This window comes from Rattus rattus, chromosome 9, assembly GCF_011064425.1.
Source record: "Rattus rattus isolate New Zealand chromosome 9, Rrattus_CSIRO_v1, whole genome shotgun sequence".
In the NCBI taxonomy this organism is placed as follows: Eukaryota; Metazoa; Chordata; class Mammalia; order Rodentia; family Muridae; genus Rattus; species Rattus rattus.
The window spans coordinates 95,814,682-95,830,461 of NC_046162.1; the positions used below are offsets into that span (position 1 = coordinate 95,814,682).

General features: G+C 42.4%; 1 protein-coding gene across 1 annotated transcript in view; it reads right to left on the reverse strand.

The window, feature by feature from the left end:
- Efcab5 (EF-hand calcium binding domain 5) overlaps nucleotides 1-15,780 on the reverse strand; it is a 97,252-nt gene that overhangs the window by 47,332 nt on the left and 34,140 nt on the right. The window contains exon 3 of the mRNA XM_032914129.1: nucleotides 10,782-10,937. Within this exon, the coding sequence (XP_032770020.1) occupies nucleotides 10,782-10,937 (156 nt within the window). The remainder of the gene's footprint in view (nucleotides 1-10,781; nucleotides 10,938-15,780) is intronic.

The following is a 15,780-nucleotide window of genomic DNA, read 5'->3' on the forward strand; positions in this document are numbered from 1 at the left end:
CTTTGAGCTGGTTCTGTATCTCATTTCCATAGACTCCTTTAGAATTTGATCAGTTTCCCAGCTCTGGATTCTCAGGCCTCTTTGAAATTCTTTACTTCTTTAACCCCTTGTAGTTTCTCCTGTAACATACATGTATTCATATGTGCATGCAAGCGTCCGTGCATGTGTGTTCACGTGCCTGTGTACATGTGTTTACTCTGTGTTGTGTAATGTGTGGCATGAGAATTAACCTTAACTGTTAGGATAGGAATAAATAACCTTGTGTTTGCCCCAGCCAGGGCTGTCAAGGAAAGCAGAAACATCTGTTAAATTGCTGTTGCTGAAACTTTCATGCCTTGTGAATTTATTGTTATTCAATAAATTCTGACAGTATGGAAAGACAAAAAGAAAGAAAAGAACAGGCATGAGAGACACAGTCTCAGATCAACTTCTCAACTTCTGGTTGTCAGGAATTCACAAATACAGGGCAAAGAAAGCGGTGGAAGAGATAGGAGAGGACTTTGCCTGTCAGAATTTTCTGAGCAAAGGCAGCAGTTTTCCTGGGAGCCAGACACCCCTTCTCTTCTCCTTTTGTGGCTCTTTCTGGTCCTGTCCTAGTGACTGTCAACTGCCATAGTACTGGGGTTCTACATAGCACGAAGATGTCATGATGGTGAAGCTGTAGGCTGTTTGGTGGTCTCTCTAGGACCATCTTAGAGCCAACCCACTTCCATGGTATGTCTTCTAGTCTTCCATTTTTTTTTTTTATTCTTTTTTTCGGAGCTGGGGACCGAACCCAGGGCCTTGTGCTTGCTAGGCAAGTGCTCTACCACTGAGCTAAATCCCCAACCCCTAGTGTTCCATTTTTAAGACGAACTGGTGTCTTCATACGAGTTTTTGCATTTTCATTTGCTAATCTGCTTTTTTCTGATTTGTCTTTTCTGTTTTTTCCTTTTTAGTTCTTGCATTTTTTTTTATCTAACTAGACAATATCTTTTGATTGGACTGCTTAGACCTATAAACGTGTTTTATCTTCATATCCCTTTTATTTGCATATATTAATTATACAAAAAGATAGCCTTTGCCATGACATTTTAATACATTAATAAGATATATTTTTTTATCTTATTTGCTTCCTATTATCCTCTCTTGGCCTTCCTCCCACCTCCCACTAGTCTTTTTCTAATTTCCAAACAGCCCCCCTCCCCGCCATGCTTTTGTTAGAAAGTGTAGTTGATGTGGTTACTATGGTTACTTTAAATCTGTCATCTTTCCACTTGTCTTCTCATTTGTCTCATTTGTTCTTTTCCTACCTTCTTTTTTATTTTTATTTTGTTATGGTTTTCTGGATTGTTGTATAACTACACCATTTCCTCCCCTTCTTTTCCTCCCTCCAACTCTTTCCACAAACCTCCCGCTCTTTCAAATTCATGGTCTCCTTTTCTCTAACTGTATCTGCATGTGCATGTCATATGTATGCGTGTCTCGAGTGCTGTGCCTCTTTTTGTAATGGCTCTAGGGTTTATAGTATGCGTCTCTGATTTGTTAACAGTCTACCTTGAAATACTATTACAACTTCGTGGCTTTGGCAAGACTGCTTGCCTGGTCTTCTACCCACCATTTTTGCTACGGTTGCCATGCATTTTACTTCTGTTTTGTTTTGGTTTGGTTTTGGCTTTTTGCAGACAGGGTTTCTCTGGTTTTGGAACTTGCCCTGTAGAGCAGGCTGGCCTCTATCTCACAGAGACCCACCCGCCTCTGCCTCCCAGGCACTGGGATCAAAGGCAGGCACCACTGCTCCTCATCCTCTCCCCCTCCCTCCCTCCCTCTGTGTCAGACTGGACAGCTCTACTGCTAATCTTCACGCTACTTCCTTTTTTATTTTTCTCTTTTCTCTATTTTTTAAAGATAGAACCGTATGGACTCTAGGCTGGCCTTGCCCTTCTATGCACATGAAAATGAGGCTGAGCTCCTGATCCTTCTGCTTCTACCTCCCCGATACTGGGGTTACAAGCTTGTGCCAGCAGGCTTGGTTTTATGTGCTGCTGAGGACAGACTAGTCATGTTAAGCCTGCACTTTATCAACTGAGCCATATCCCAAGCCAAGCCTCTTCCAGTTTTCTTATACACTGTCTAATTTATTGTAATCTCATGTAAGAAAAAATAATTTCATGTATCTTTAATTTTATAAATATTTCAATCTTTATAAATTCTCTTTGGAACATGGTTGACCAAAACACAAACCTAGTAGAAGGCACGGTGGATTTTAGTATCTGTTTACCAGTTGGAAGATCTCCATTCTCAAGTCAGCAGAGCAGGGCCTGGGATATATAGTTTTTTTCTCTCACTATGCTCTACTTGATATTATATGCTATGTTTCTAATGTGAATAACTGCAATTAAATAGGGATCTTAGAAAAGACCCCTTTAAAGGTGTTATATATATATATATATATATATGTACATATATATATCAATCAAAGATCAAGAATTCAGAGTCTCATTGTAACTTGTTAATAGCATACTCTTCTTAATAGGAAGTTGGAATAGCTGCTTCTGCCAAGGAACCAAGTTCTAGATCTCAACAATCGTAATCTTCACTTCCATTCTCTTCCTAAAGGCTTCCTTTCTTTGTTGCTGCTGCTGCTGTCTGCTTGTTTTGAGACATAGTCTCTCTATGTACCCCCGGCTGTCCTCGAACTTACCATGTAGACCAGGCTGGCCTCAAACTCACATAGATCCATGGTCTATACCTCCTGAGTGCTGGAATTAAAGGCATACACCACCATGCCTAGTTTAGCTTTTTTATGTTCAACAGAGTGGTTTTCTCAAGCTTTTTTCTTCCAAAGAGATATGGGGTGCTTGGCTGGTAGTGCTATCATCTCCATTCCCAGAGATCTGTGGTTCCTCGTTGTCTTCTCAAAGTTTCCGAAAGGAGTTTCTCCCCAGAGCAGCCCTCCCTCCCTCTGCCTTGTCTAAACTTCTTTCCAGAGCAGGTCCAGACTATTTGGTCAGATGCTATGGATCAGCTGGCTTCTTCCCTTAGCCAGGGCTCTCATCTTGCTTCTCTGCGTAGTACTCTATGCTGGTTCATCCCCAGATGCTTGTCTGTGCGATTGAGGACCCTGCTTTCTGGAGCTCTCAACTTTGTTTTTATTCCAGGGTGTTTGCTGTTTCCTCCCACGTACTCCCAGTGATTTCCCAGACAGAATCATATAGCTCTTCTGGGATGTCCGGGAAAATGCACTGGACAACACCGGGCAGGGTTCTGCAGTCAGGGAATTTGAGGATTAGATTTCCAATCTTACAGTTCAGCAGATTTAGGTTTTCTGACAGTGACCTGAAATGAGAATCTGCGGTTCTAGAAGCCTGTGATCACTGCTTTTCATTCAACCGCCACAGCCAATATATTATCATTTTGAAAGCATTTCCTGTCCAGATAAGCATTCCCTCAATATGTCTCCATATCCACCGCAAATAGTGCTACAAGAAGCTTCTTACTGCATAGAGTTTTATTCGATAAGGCTGTTATTTTTATAGGTTAAAAAATTCTGGAATGGCTCAATCATTTGATGTGTGTGTGTGTGTGTGTGTGTGTGATGTTTATTTATTTAAATAGATGTATCTAGATTGTTTTACAAAGACACAACAGCTACTAACTCTCACTAGGAATGTTTGTGTTCTTTGTCCATTTTTCGTTGGGGGTTATATGGTGTCCTGCCACTAGGAAGGGGCACAGCCTGCTTGGTGCCAGTCGTGGTGCTTGCTGGCTATGGTATGAGGACATCACACCGCTTACTCACTTGGCAGCTTTGTTGTGGGTTTTACTTTCCATGTCTTTGGGTCCTGACACAACCCCGGATGTCTTTCTAGAGCTATTACCAGAACATCTCTGCATAGTGACCCCTTCACGATGCATATTTAGGAATGTTGATCATTGGCTGTCGGGGCAAATGGAAAGGGCTGGAAAGCCCCCCTTCTGCAGTCTTTAAATGCCCCCATCTTGCCGCCTACTTGGACTTTCCAAATATTTACAGTGTAACCTTCAGCTTCCACCTCTGCTTAGAGCCAAGGAATGGACTTAAAGGCCCAGACCACCTCTAAGCTCCCACCAGCTGGCTCCAGTTTCCTTCCAAGACAAACTGCTTTGATGCTGGTTTTGACACTATTATTTATTCTTCCTTGCTCTATGATTCTCTAGTTTTTCTCAAGAACCCAGTATTTTTATCTTAAAACCCAGGCTTTTTTTTTCTTTTTTTCTTTTTTAAAAAACTTGGACATTTTTTATTTACATTTCAAATGTCATTCCCTTTCCTGGTTTCCCAGCCGTAAATCCCTTATCTCATCCTCCTCCCCTTCTGTTGTTCCCCGTCCCCAACCACACCCCCTTCCAACTCCCCCTGACATTCCCCTGCACTGGGGGGTTCAGCCTTGGCAGGACCAAGGGCTTCTCCTCCCATTGGTGCCCAACAAGGCCATCCTCTGCTACATATGCAGCTGGAGCCATGGGTCTGTCCATGTGTAGTTTTGGGGTAGTGGTTTAGTCCCTGAGAACTCTGGTTGGTTGGTATTGTTGTTCTTATGGGGTTGCAAGCCCCTTCAGCTCCTTCAGTCCTTTCTCTAACTCCTACAACAGGGATCCCATTCTCAGTTCAAGGGTTTGCTGCTAGCATTTGCCTCTGTATTTGACATGCCCTGGCTGGACCTCTCAGGAGACAGCTATGTAAGGCTCCTGTCAGCATGCATTTCTTGGCTTCATCAATATTATCTAGTTTGGTGGCTGTATATAAATGGGCTGTATACCCAGGTGGGGCAGGCTCTGAATGGCCATTCCTTCAGTCTTTACTCCAAACTTTGCCTTCATATCCCCTTCTATGAATATTTTTGTTCCCCATTTTAAGAAGGAGTGAAGCATACACACTTTGGTCATCCTTCTTTATGAGCTTCCTGTGGTCTGTGGATTGTATCTTGGGTAACTCGAGCTTTGGGGATAATATTCACTTATCAGTGAGTGTATACCATGTGTGTTTTTCTGTGATTGGGTTACCTCACTCAGGATAATATTTTCTAGTTCAATCCATTTGCCTATGAATTTCATTAAGTCATTGTTTTTGATAGCTGAGTAATACTCCATTGTGTAGATGTACCACATTTTCTGTATCCATTCCTCTGTTGAAGGGCATTTGGGTTCTTTCCAGCTTCTGGCTGATATAAATAAGGCTACTATGAACCTAATGGTGCAGATGTCTTTGTTATATATTGGAGCATCATTTGGAAATATGCCCAGGAGAGGTATAGCTGGGTCCTCAGGTAGTACAGTGTCCAATTTTCTGAAGGATCTCCAGACTGATTTCCAGAGTGGTTGTACCAGTTTGCAATCCCACCAACAATGGAGGAGTGTTCCTCTTTCTCTATATCCTCGCCAGCATTGGTTGTCAACTGAGTTTTTGATCTTAGCCATTCTGACTGGTGTGAGGTGGAATCTCAGGGTTGTTTTGATTTGCATTTCCCTGATGACTAAGGATGTTGAGTATTTTTTTTAGGGACTTCTCAGCCATTTGATATTCCTCAGCTGAGAATCCTTTGTTTAGTTCTGTATCCCATTTTTAATAGGGTTATTTGGCTCTCTGGAGTCTAACCTCTTGAGTTCTTTGTATATTTTGGATACTAGCCCTCTATCAGTTGTAGGATTGGTAAAGATCTTTTCCTAATCTGTTGGTTGCCATTTTGTTCTAATGACAGTGTCTCTTTGCCTTACAGAAGCTTTACAGTTTTATGAAGTCCCATTTGTCGATTCTTGATCTTAGAACATAAGCCATTGGTGTTTTGTTCAGGAAAATTTCCCCAGCGCCCATGTGATCAAGACTCTTCCCCACTTTCTCTTCTATTAGTTTCAATGTATTGGGTTTTGTGTGGAGGTCCTTGATACACTTGGACTTAAGCTTTGTACAGGGTGATGAGAATGGTTTGGTTTGCATTCTTCTACGTGCTGACCTCCAGTTGAACCAGCACCATTTGTTGAAAATGCTATCTTTTTTTCATTGGATGGTTTTAGCTCCTTTGGTTGGGAGACTTTTAATAATTGCTTCTATTTCCACCACTGTCTACCACTGTCCATTACTGCCCACAACTGTTGTCCACCACTGTCCACCACTGTCCACCACTGTCCACCAATGTCCACTGTCCACCACTGTTGTCCACCACTCTCCACCATTGTCCACCACTGTCCTCCACTACTGTCCACTATTGTCCACTACTGCCCACCACTGTCCACTACTGCCCGCCATGGTCCACTACTATCCACCATTGTTGTCCACTACTGTCCACTACTATCCACTACTGTCCACCACTGTTGTCCACCACTGTCCACTACTGTCCACCACTGTCCACTACTGTCCACCACCATTGTCCACTACTGTCCACCACTGTCCACTACTGTTCACTACTGTCCACCATGGTCCACTACTATCCACCATTGTTGTCCACTACTGTCCAGTACTGCCCACCATTGTTGTCCACTACTGTCCACCACTGTCCACCACTGTTGTCCACCACTGTCCACTACTGTCCAGCACTGTCCACTACTGTCCAGCACTGTCCACTACTGTCCACCACCACTGTCCACCACTGTCCACCACTGTCCACTACTGTCCACCACTGTCTACTACTGTCCACTACTGTCCACTACTGTTGTCCATCACTGTCCACTACTGTCCACCACTGTTTTCCACCTTAGTCCACCACAGTAGTGGAATTATGGGATTGTTTAGATGGTTTATCTGATCCTGATTTAACTTTGGTACCTGGTATTTGTCTTGAAAATTGTCCATTTCATCCAGATTTTCCATTTTTGTTGAATATAGGCTTTTGTAGTAGGATCTGATGATTTTTTGAATGTCCTCAGTGTGATAGTTTGCATATGCTTAGCCCAGGGTGTGGCACTATTAGAAGGTGTGACCTTGTTGGAGGAAGTGTGTCACCTTGGGGGTGGGCTTGGAGACCCTCCTCCTAACTGCCTGGGGATGCTCAGTCTGGCTTCCTTTGGGTGAAGATGTAGAACTCAGTTCCTCCTGCACCATGCCTGCCTGGACGCTGTCATGCTCCCACCTTGATGATACTGGACTGTACCTCTGAACCTGTAAGCCAGCCCCAATTAAATGTTGCCCTTTATAAAACTTACATCGGTCATGGTGTCTATGCACAGCAATAAAACCCTAACTAAGACACTTAGTTGTTATGTCTCCCTGATTTTTGATTTTGTTAATTTGGATACTCTCTGTTGCTTCTGGTTAGTCTGGCTAAGAAACCCAGGCTTTCTTAAACGTTTGTTTCAGCTACTGCTGAAAAAAAAATATTCACTCAGAATTTCAGTGGACTTTTGTATTCTAGATTCTACCTTCCTTGCAAGATGACCACATGACTATTTAATGATGGGGGGAAAAAACAAGCAAACTTCTACTCATTCATTCAAATATTATCCCATCATATTGACTGTGGCACCAGAGTTGCTGTTAAATTAATAGGCCAACATACAGTAGTTGCCTTCTAGGCATTTTACCTGGAAATAAAAATCATGATGCAGAATCACCAGCAAGTTCTGTCAAAGAGGCACAGCTCAGAAAAAGACAAATAGGCATTGTGGATTTCAAAGACTTTACTCCTGGTTTAAGTTAAATTAGCCGGGATTTGAGAAACCAGATTGCAATGTATCAATTCATTTTTGAGGTTCCTTTTTTTCTCAGCTGCTTATGGTGATCCATACCTGCAGCCTCAGCACACAGGAGGTGGGGGTGGGAGGATCACAAGTTCAAATCCTGCCATGCATGGCTGTATAGCAAATGCCAGGATATATGTGTGTGTGTGTGTGTGTGTGTAGATGATAGATAGATAGATAGATAGATAGATAGATAGATAGATAGATAGATAGATAGATTTTTAAATTTTGGTCATGCCTGGTATCATATATGTTCTTTAAAGGGTCTATAAAACTGAATATGTTGGCACATGCCTTTAATCCTACACTCAAGGAGGCAGGTGGGTTTCTGAGTTCAAGGTCAGCCTGGTCTACATAGTGAGTTCCAGGACATCCAGGGATATACAAGAAACCAGTCTTGAAAAACAAAAACAAACAAACAAACAAACAAACAAATAAACACTATAGCAAGCAAACAGCAAGCTATAGTGGCCAGCAAAATGTCTCAATACTTTAAGGCACTTGTGACCAAGGCTACCAACCTGAGCTTAGTCCCTGGGACCCACGTGGTAGAAGGGGAGAGATGACTTCTGTACGTTCCCCTCTGACCTCCACATGTTCACCAGGGAGTGTGCATGGGTACTTACACACATCCATCACAGACACATAAATTATTACATGTGCCCTAAGAAAAGCTATTGGCTCCTTTATTAGGAGTACATCACAAAAGACACTCACTGTATTACATAGCATCTCTTTCATGACTACTCTCAGGAGAAATACTTGGTTATATTTCAAACCCCAATCTGTAGCTATCTCTGACTCTCCCTCTTATTTCTCTTTTTGTCTGCAGGCACACATGCATACCTGTGGAGGCCAGAGGTCAAGCTAGTCTTTTGCAACTGGCCTGGAACTCTCTGAGTAGACTGGCTGCCTGACCAGAGCAACCCAGGATCCACCTGTGCAACTTGCCCAACTCCTCTGGCACTGCACACATGCGGTGCACATGCACACATGCAAGCACATGCCACCATGCTTGGCTTTTTCAAGACAGAGTAGCCCTTTTTGTAGCCCTGGTTGTCCTGGAACATGCTCTGTAGCCCAGACTGGCCCTGCACTCAGAGATCTGCCTGCCTCGGCCTCCTGAGTGCTGGGATTAAAGTTGTGCCACCGCACATATCTGAGTCTGTCCGCTGCTTTCGTTCACTTTAATTATCAAATTGCATCCTGTTCATACTATAGTTTCTCAAGGTGTTAGTGGTTTACATGAGGCAGCCTTTGGTGTCTGAATACCTTGAAGCTGAAAAAGTTGTACATATTAACATTTTAAAATGAGAAGTAGAAGGCTGGAGAGATGGCTCAGGGGTTAAGAGCATGTATTAGTGACATTTCTACTGCTGTGCTAAAACACCAGGATGAAGCGACTTATAGAGGGTTTATTTGGGCTTATGCTCTAGAGAGTTAGAGTCCATAATGCTGTGGACAGCATGGTTGCAGGTGGTAGGTGAGACACCTGGCATGAGGTAGTTTATGCTGAGAGTTCACGAAGCTGAGAGTTGACACCTCAGCCACCCATGACTCCGAGAGATCAAACAGGGACAAGGTGAGGCTTTTTCATCTCAAAGCTTGCCCAAGACATACTTCCTGCAGCAAGGCTGCACCTCCTAAACCTCCCCAAACAGCACCACCAGCTGGAATCAACTATCGAAATGCCCAGATTCGAATGTCTCTTTCAAACTGCCACAGAACACTTGCTACTCTTGTAGAGGACTTGGGTTCAGTTCCTAGCACCCATATGGGGGCTCACAACTTCCTGTAACTCCAATTGGAGAAATTCCAGTGCCCTCTTCTGGCCTACACCAGCACTGCACACATGAAAGTGGGCATGTGCACATGCAGGCCAAAAGACACATACACATAAGATGAAATAAAGCTTTAAAATGAATGAACTCAATAAAAAGGCACTTGTGTTCTTACACCACAGCTGGCTCTTGGTGTGAGAAGGTACCCGAAACTGTCCTTGGCATTTTGTTTTCAATCTGTACGATGTAAGGTCAATGCCAACAGTATATATCTAAGGTTTGGTAAGAGAACAAAATAACAGAGACAGGCTCCAGATACTCTTTTCTTGATGCAGAGGCTTTGGGGGAGGATGTGTAGAGGAGCTGTAGATCAGGGGATACACAGAGAGGCTGGACCTGCTACCACTACAGCAGGCATCCACTTAGCTTTGAGTCACCGCTGCTTTTTATAACATGACATTCTGTTACAACTCTTAGTGTAGAAGAGGGGGATGGTGACCAGTGGACATGAGAATGTTTGGAGATGTCTAGTAGTGCATTAAAAAGTCACTTACAGAGCATGGGGTACAAATAAACAAACAGAAGTCTTATTAAACGTATTTCAGTTAAATCTATATCTACTGTGGCAGGCCCATTTGATATCCTGGCTCACAACTCTCTTCCAAACCTCATTCTTAGATATACTTTTGAACATGATGTTCTGTTTTTAAGATCTAGCATAAGGGGTTGGGGATTTAGCTCAGTGGTAGAGTGCTTGCCTAGGAAGTGCAAGGCCCTGGGTTTGGTCCCCAGCTCCCAAAAAAAGAATCAAACAAAAAAAAATCTAGCATAAGAGGCCGGTTAAGTTCACCATGAGAACCAAAGTTCAGATCCCAGCACCCAGGTAGAGTGACAGATGCCCACCACTCCAGCGCCAAGCACTAAGCCCTCTCTGGCCTCTGGTGGCACTGGCACACACGAGACATAGACCTACAACAAGTCAAAACTGCTGAAAAGCAACGTCACTCAAGGTGTGCACAGGGTGGGCCCGTTCCATAATAAGAAAGGTGCAAAGTTTTCTAGAAAACTTTCTCGCTATTTGAGAAAGTGGCTGGTGAGTCAGAGTTTAAAAGTGTAGCTTGTACTCTTCTGTATTTCTTTTCCTCCTTAGCAATCATTTTCACTATCAAATAGTAGATAGTGGTCAGTAGGTCACTCATCAAACTCAATATATTAGAAATTTAAAATGTCACCAACAAGCACCAAATCAAAGCTGGTCCCTCACACCAAACTGTGAGAAGCGGAGGGAGTTCGTGGTGTCTCTCCTACCTTCCCAGTGTCGCAGTATAGGAAGAGTTCAGCAAACATCTGCCTCCGCATGTCGGTCGTTATGATCTCCCGGAACTCTTCTGCACAGTGGCACAGGTGCTTGAGGAGTTCCTCAAACACCTCGCTTTTCAAGTCCGTAATGTATGAAGAAATGTACTGCAGAGGAAGGCAGGGTAAACGATGACTTAGAACCAGCCTCTTTATTTTGACCTCCCCAATGGTTTTCAGTCCACACGTGTATGAGTGATATCATCTATAAGATGTTTCCACATTATTCGCTCATCAAAGTGCTTTCACGTGAGAGCCACACAGTGGGCTCGCCTTAGTTCCTTCCCTACTGCCTGAAGAGATGCCATGGAATTAGACTGAAAGAGAGCGCAGAGAGAAACAATCTGGATGTTCTGGTCTGACCCTGGGGCCCTTGGATCATGCACATTTCACATTCAGTTCTACCAAGTTGATTTCTAGTCCTTGTAATTATTACGTAATTAACATGGTCGTGAAGAAAGTCCCATTTTTGCAGTTTGCTACTGAAAGCTAGTAATTTTTTTTTTTTTTTTTGGTTCTTTTTTTCAGAGCTGGGGACCGAACCCAGGGCCTTGCACTTCCTAGGTAAGCGCTCTACCACTGAGCTAAATCCCCAGCCCCTAGTAATTTGTTTTAATAGAACATGTTGTTTGGCATGTTCATGGGCACGTTTAAGTTTCTTTCTTTCCGATTTATTTTTATCTTACGAGTGTAAATATTTTGCCTTCATGCGTGTCTATGTACCACATGGATGCCGGATGCCTGATGCCCTTGGGGGTCAGAAGAGGGCATCAGATCCCCTAGAACTGGAGTTACAGATGGTTGCGAACCATCTTTAAAATCATCCAGGCACACTTAGAGTGTAATATGTAAAAGATATGCTTGGAGCTGGAGAGATGGCTCAGCGGTCACCTGCATTCACTGCTTAGTCATGAGGACTGGAGTTCAAACCCTAGCAGCCACATCAGACGGCTCATAAATGCCGGCATCTCCAGTTCTAAGGACTCTGATACCCTCTTCTGACATCTGAGGGAACCCACATACGCATGTGTATGTAGTCACACAGACAGAGACACCAGCACAGATACACATTAACTTTTAAAAAAGATATATTAGTAGAATATATATGTGAATATATTATAAACTATTATTCAACTTGCAAAAAAGGTTGCTCGTGTGTTTGGAGGCAAAGTCTTATCTCCAGCCTGGCCTCAGACTCCAATGAGGACAAGAGTGGTCTTAAACTTCTGAACCTCTTTCCTTCTCTTCCTGACTGCTGGGATTACAGTTGCTATGTCCTGCCATGCCTGGATTATGCCATGCTGGGGCATGGTAGGCAGCCATTCTACCAACTGAGATACAACCTTAGCCATCAGTTACTATTCCTGGTGGGTCAAAGAGCACAGCGAAGTTCTTATTTAATGCCCAGAGAGGTAGAGCAGCATAAAGGGTTAAATTTTTATCTGGGTTCTGAGCTTAGTTTCCCTGCTATTTTACTTGCGAAATGGGTGTCAAGGTAGTGGCTATCTCAGAGGGACATGGTGAGGTCCCAGGAATGTACACACAGTATGCACAGAGTTTGGGTATTCCGTGTCATAACTTTATAGTCACTTTTCTTGTTTACTCTTCAGATAGTTAAGAAATCGGTGAATAGCATTTTCCTTATAGAATAAGGCAGTCCTTCAATTGACAAAAAATATATACTTAAGAGAGCCGAATGAGATCAGAGATTTTCAGTGTGGTCCATACACGGACAGCATTGCCTGGAAATGTGTTGGGAGTACAGTTTGGAGCTCTGCCCCTGACTCACTGCATCAGAAACCCTGGGGGTTGAGATCCATCTGTGTTTTAACAAGCTCTAGAGGGGATATTGCTAAAGTTTGAGAGCCACTGAGCTAGATAATGTGAGGAAATTGGTCCTAATTAGTTCAGTTTCCTAAGATTTTATCCTTTAGCACTAATGACTTTTTGCTTCATTAGTAGGCATTTTTCTAAATTACTCATATTGTAAAATTATTACATAATTCAAATTTTATATTACGGATCAATCCTTTATATTGAAAAAATATTGGTTCATGATAGAAATATCACTCTATATTTTATTTAGCTTTTGGGAATTAATGATAAAGCCATGTGAATTTTTTTTGGTGTGGGGTTTCTACTGAATCAAGAATTAAACCTTTCTCTGAAATTTCAACACTCTGGATTTATGACCTATGGGTTTTCTGAGTGAGCATATTCTAATTGTGATATGTGTCAGTTATATAATGTAAAGATTAACAGTCACCCACTTAACTACAAATTCGACTCTAAATAAAACAATTACAGAGAATTGATCGTGCCTTTAAGAACAGAAGAAAAGCAAAATTACATGAGAACATTTGTGTTTTTATATTCTTGCAAAGAATGAATCAAAATAAATCTTTAGACTATTTAAGACTTAATGATCTCCATGGTATTTATTTATTTATTTATTTATTTATTTATTTATTTATTTATTTTTTTTTTTTTTTTTTTTTTGTCAAGGTTTCTGTGTATCCCTGGCTGTCTTGAAACTCACTCTATAGACCAGGCTCACCTCCAACTCAGAGATCTGCCTGCCTCTGCCTTCTGAGTGCTGGGATTAAAGGCAATGCCACCACCGGCAGTGGCCTTCACTTTAACAGCTTCAAGGCCGTTTAACATTTGAATTGCCTTTAGTCAAGCCACCTCTCTGAGCCAGGTCTACAAAACAAAAAACAAAACAAAACCAACCGCTGAGCTTTTCTATTCTGATTTGTTGTTGAAAACAAGGCAAACGTCACATTGGCAGCTGCTGTGAAGAGTGGGGCTGTTGAGTGTGTGTGTTCGCGATTGCAGAGACAATGGAGAGCTCATGGAGTAATTGGTGCAAGCGCAGTGGGAAGAAAACATGTCTAGAAACTGTCTCACTAAGGCATGAACTTCCAATTGTATCTGTAAGCCTTGGTAGTTTATAAAGGAGAGTCTTCTTGTACAGAATGTGCTGCTGGTAACCTAGCACTGAAGGAAGAAAGTGGCGTGTTTATATAGACTTTGGTCAGAACTAGCTTTCCAGTTTTGGAGAGAGCATTTAAACATGAATAATTATTGAGGGTTGGGGATATAGCTCAGCGGCAGAAAATTCATTCAACTCGTACAAGGACGTGGGTTTGATCCCAAATGCCAGGCATGAAAATGCAGTCATTGCTAGTTACACATTTAGCTGTGCGGTAAGACTCTTGAACTCTTCTGACTTATCAAAAGTCTGTCTAGCAAGTGAATTCATCAAAGGCCTCATTTATTACCCAGTAATAATCAAACAATACCACTAAAACATACAATGTTGCCCCATATTAGGGAAATATAAGAGGTAATCTCATGGACTGGGTTGTATTCCCCCCAAATTCCTGTTGAAGACCAAATCCTTAGTATCTCAGAATATAACTATATTTGGAGATAGGGTTTTTTAATTAAAATGGGATCTTTAGATATAATCCCTAATCAAGCAGGACTACTGTCCTTATATGAAGAAGAAATTTGGACACTCCCAGTTAGAAGGAAAGGACACAGGGGAAAATAGTCATCTACAGACTAAGGAGGTGGGTCATCCCAGGGATAACTAGTCATCTATAAACCATGGAGGTCAATCATCAGCATGAACCAACCTTGTGACAGTTGTCTCGGATTTTCAGTATACGAAATTATAGGAAATAAACCTTGTGTTATTTAATCTACTGAATCTGTGGTACTTTGTCACAGTAATGATAGCAGAGTACTACAGGTGACTGTATGTATTTCTTACAGAAAAAGAGTATGTTGATGTAGAAGCTTGTCCACCTATTCCTTCTCATTTCTCTGGCATGGAATTCTCTCACCTTGCTCTAAGGTTTCCTCGTGTATTTTTACAGCATACTGTTACAGGTAACCAAAGATACACAGTCTCCTTTCTTCTGTTTTATCATTCAATAACTCAGGGACTGTTAGCATATTTATTTACCAATAATTTGGTAAAGAAATAATTTGTTGTCAGGGTCACTTAGATCTACATGCTGACTCCCTCGGTTGGGAGTTGCACTTGGCATTACAATACACAGTAAAAGACAAAACCGCAACAATTCCCCCTTTTTAGGCCAATAAAAGGCTCCTTTTCTCTCATCATAACAAGTATGCATATTGTAAGGTATGCTATATACTTATGACATCCAGTCCATTATATTGGGCAATCTAGAGAGTATTTCATTATCTGTCCTAATTTAATGAGTTTATAATTCTGCACCTAAATCATTGTTGTAGATTTGATTTAATGCTTGCATTATGGGTTCCCAAATTACATGGGAATTCACACATCTGCATGTAAGATGCTGCAGGTCCCTGCCCCCAGTTGGCTCCAATTGGTAAATAAAGTTGCCAGTGCCCAATGGTTGGAAAGAGAGACAGGGGTGTGACTTTGAGGTTCCTAGGCAAGGGATACAAGGGAGGGGGAGAATTGCCATTGCTGGGGAAGGAGAAGATCCTGGCCTGGGAAGTGCAGGACATAGAGATGGAGACACTGCTGACTTGTAAGAGTTGGGGATCATGGCCTAGGAGGGCTATAGGCCTGGGCCCGTGGTGGCCAGGGTGGAATATAGGTTTTAGTAAGTAATAGATCAGGAATATCAGAGGGGGCAATGTGTTAGCCGTGGGGAGGCTTGGAAGTGCTCAGCCATTGCATTGTTTAAGGCATATTAAAATAAAAGATGTGCATGTGTGCATGCGCGCGCGCGCGCGCGCGCGTGTGTGTGTGTGTGTGTGTGTGTGTGTGTGTGTGTGCGTGCGCATGCGCACGTGTGTGTCCCTTTCATTCACGAATATATAACATTGGGGCAGTAGCAAGAAGTGTGTGCGCACCTGCTGGGGAGTTTAGAGCAGATTAAAATGTTACCACTGCAAATACAATCATGACAACTATGCAATTATCAGGTATGATATACAC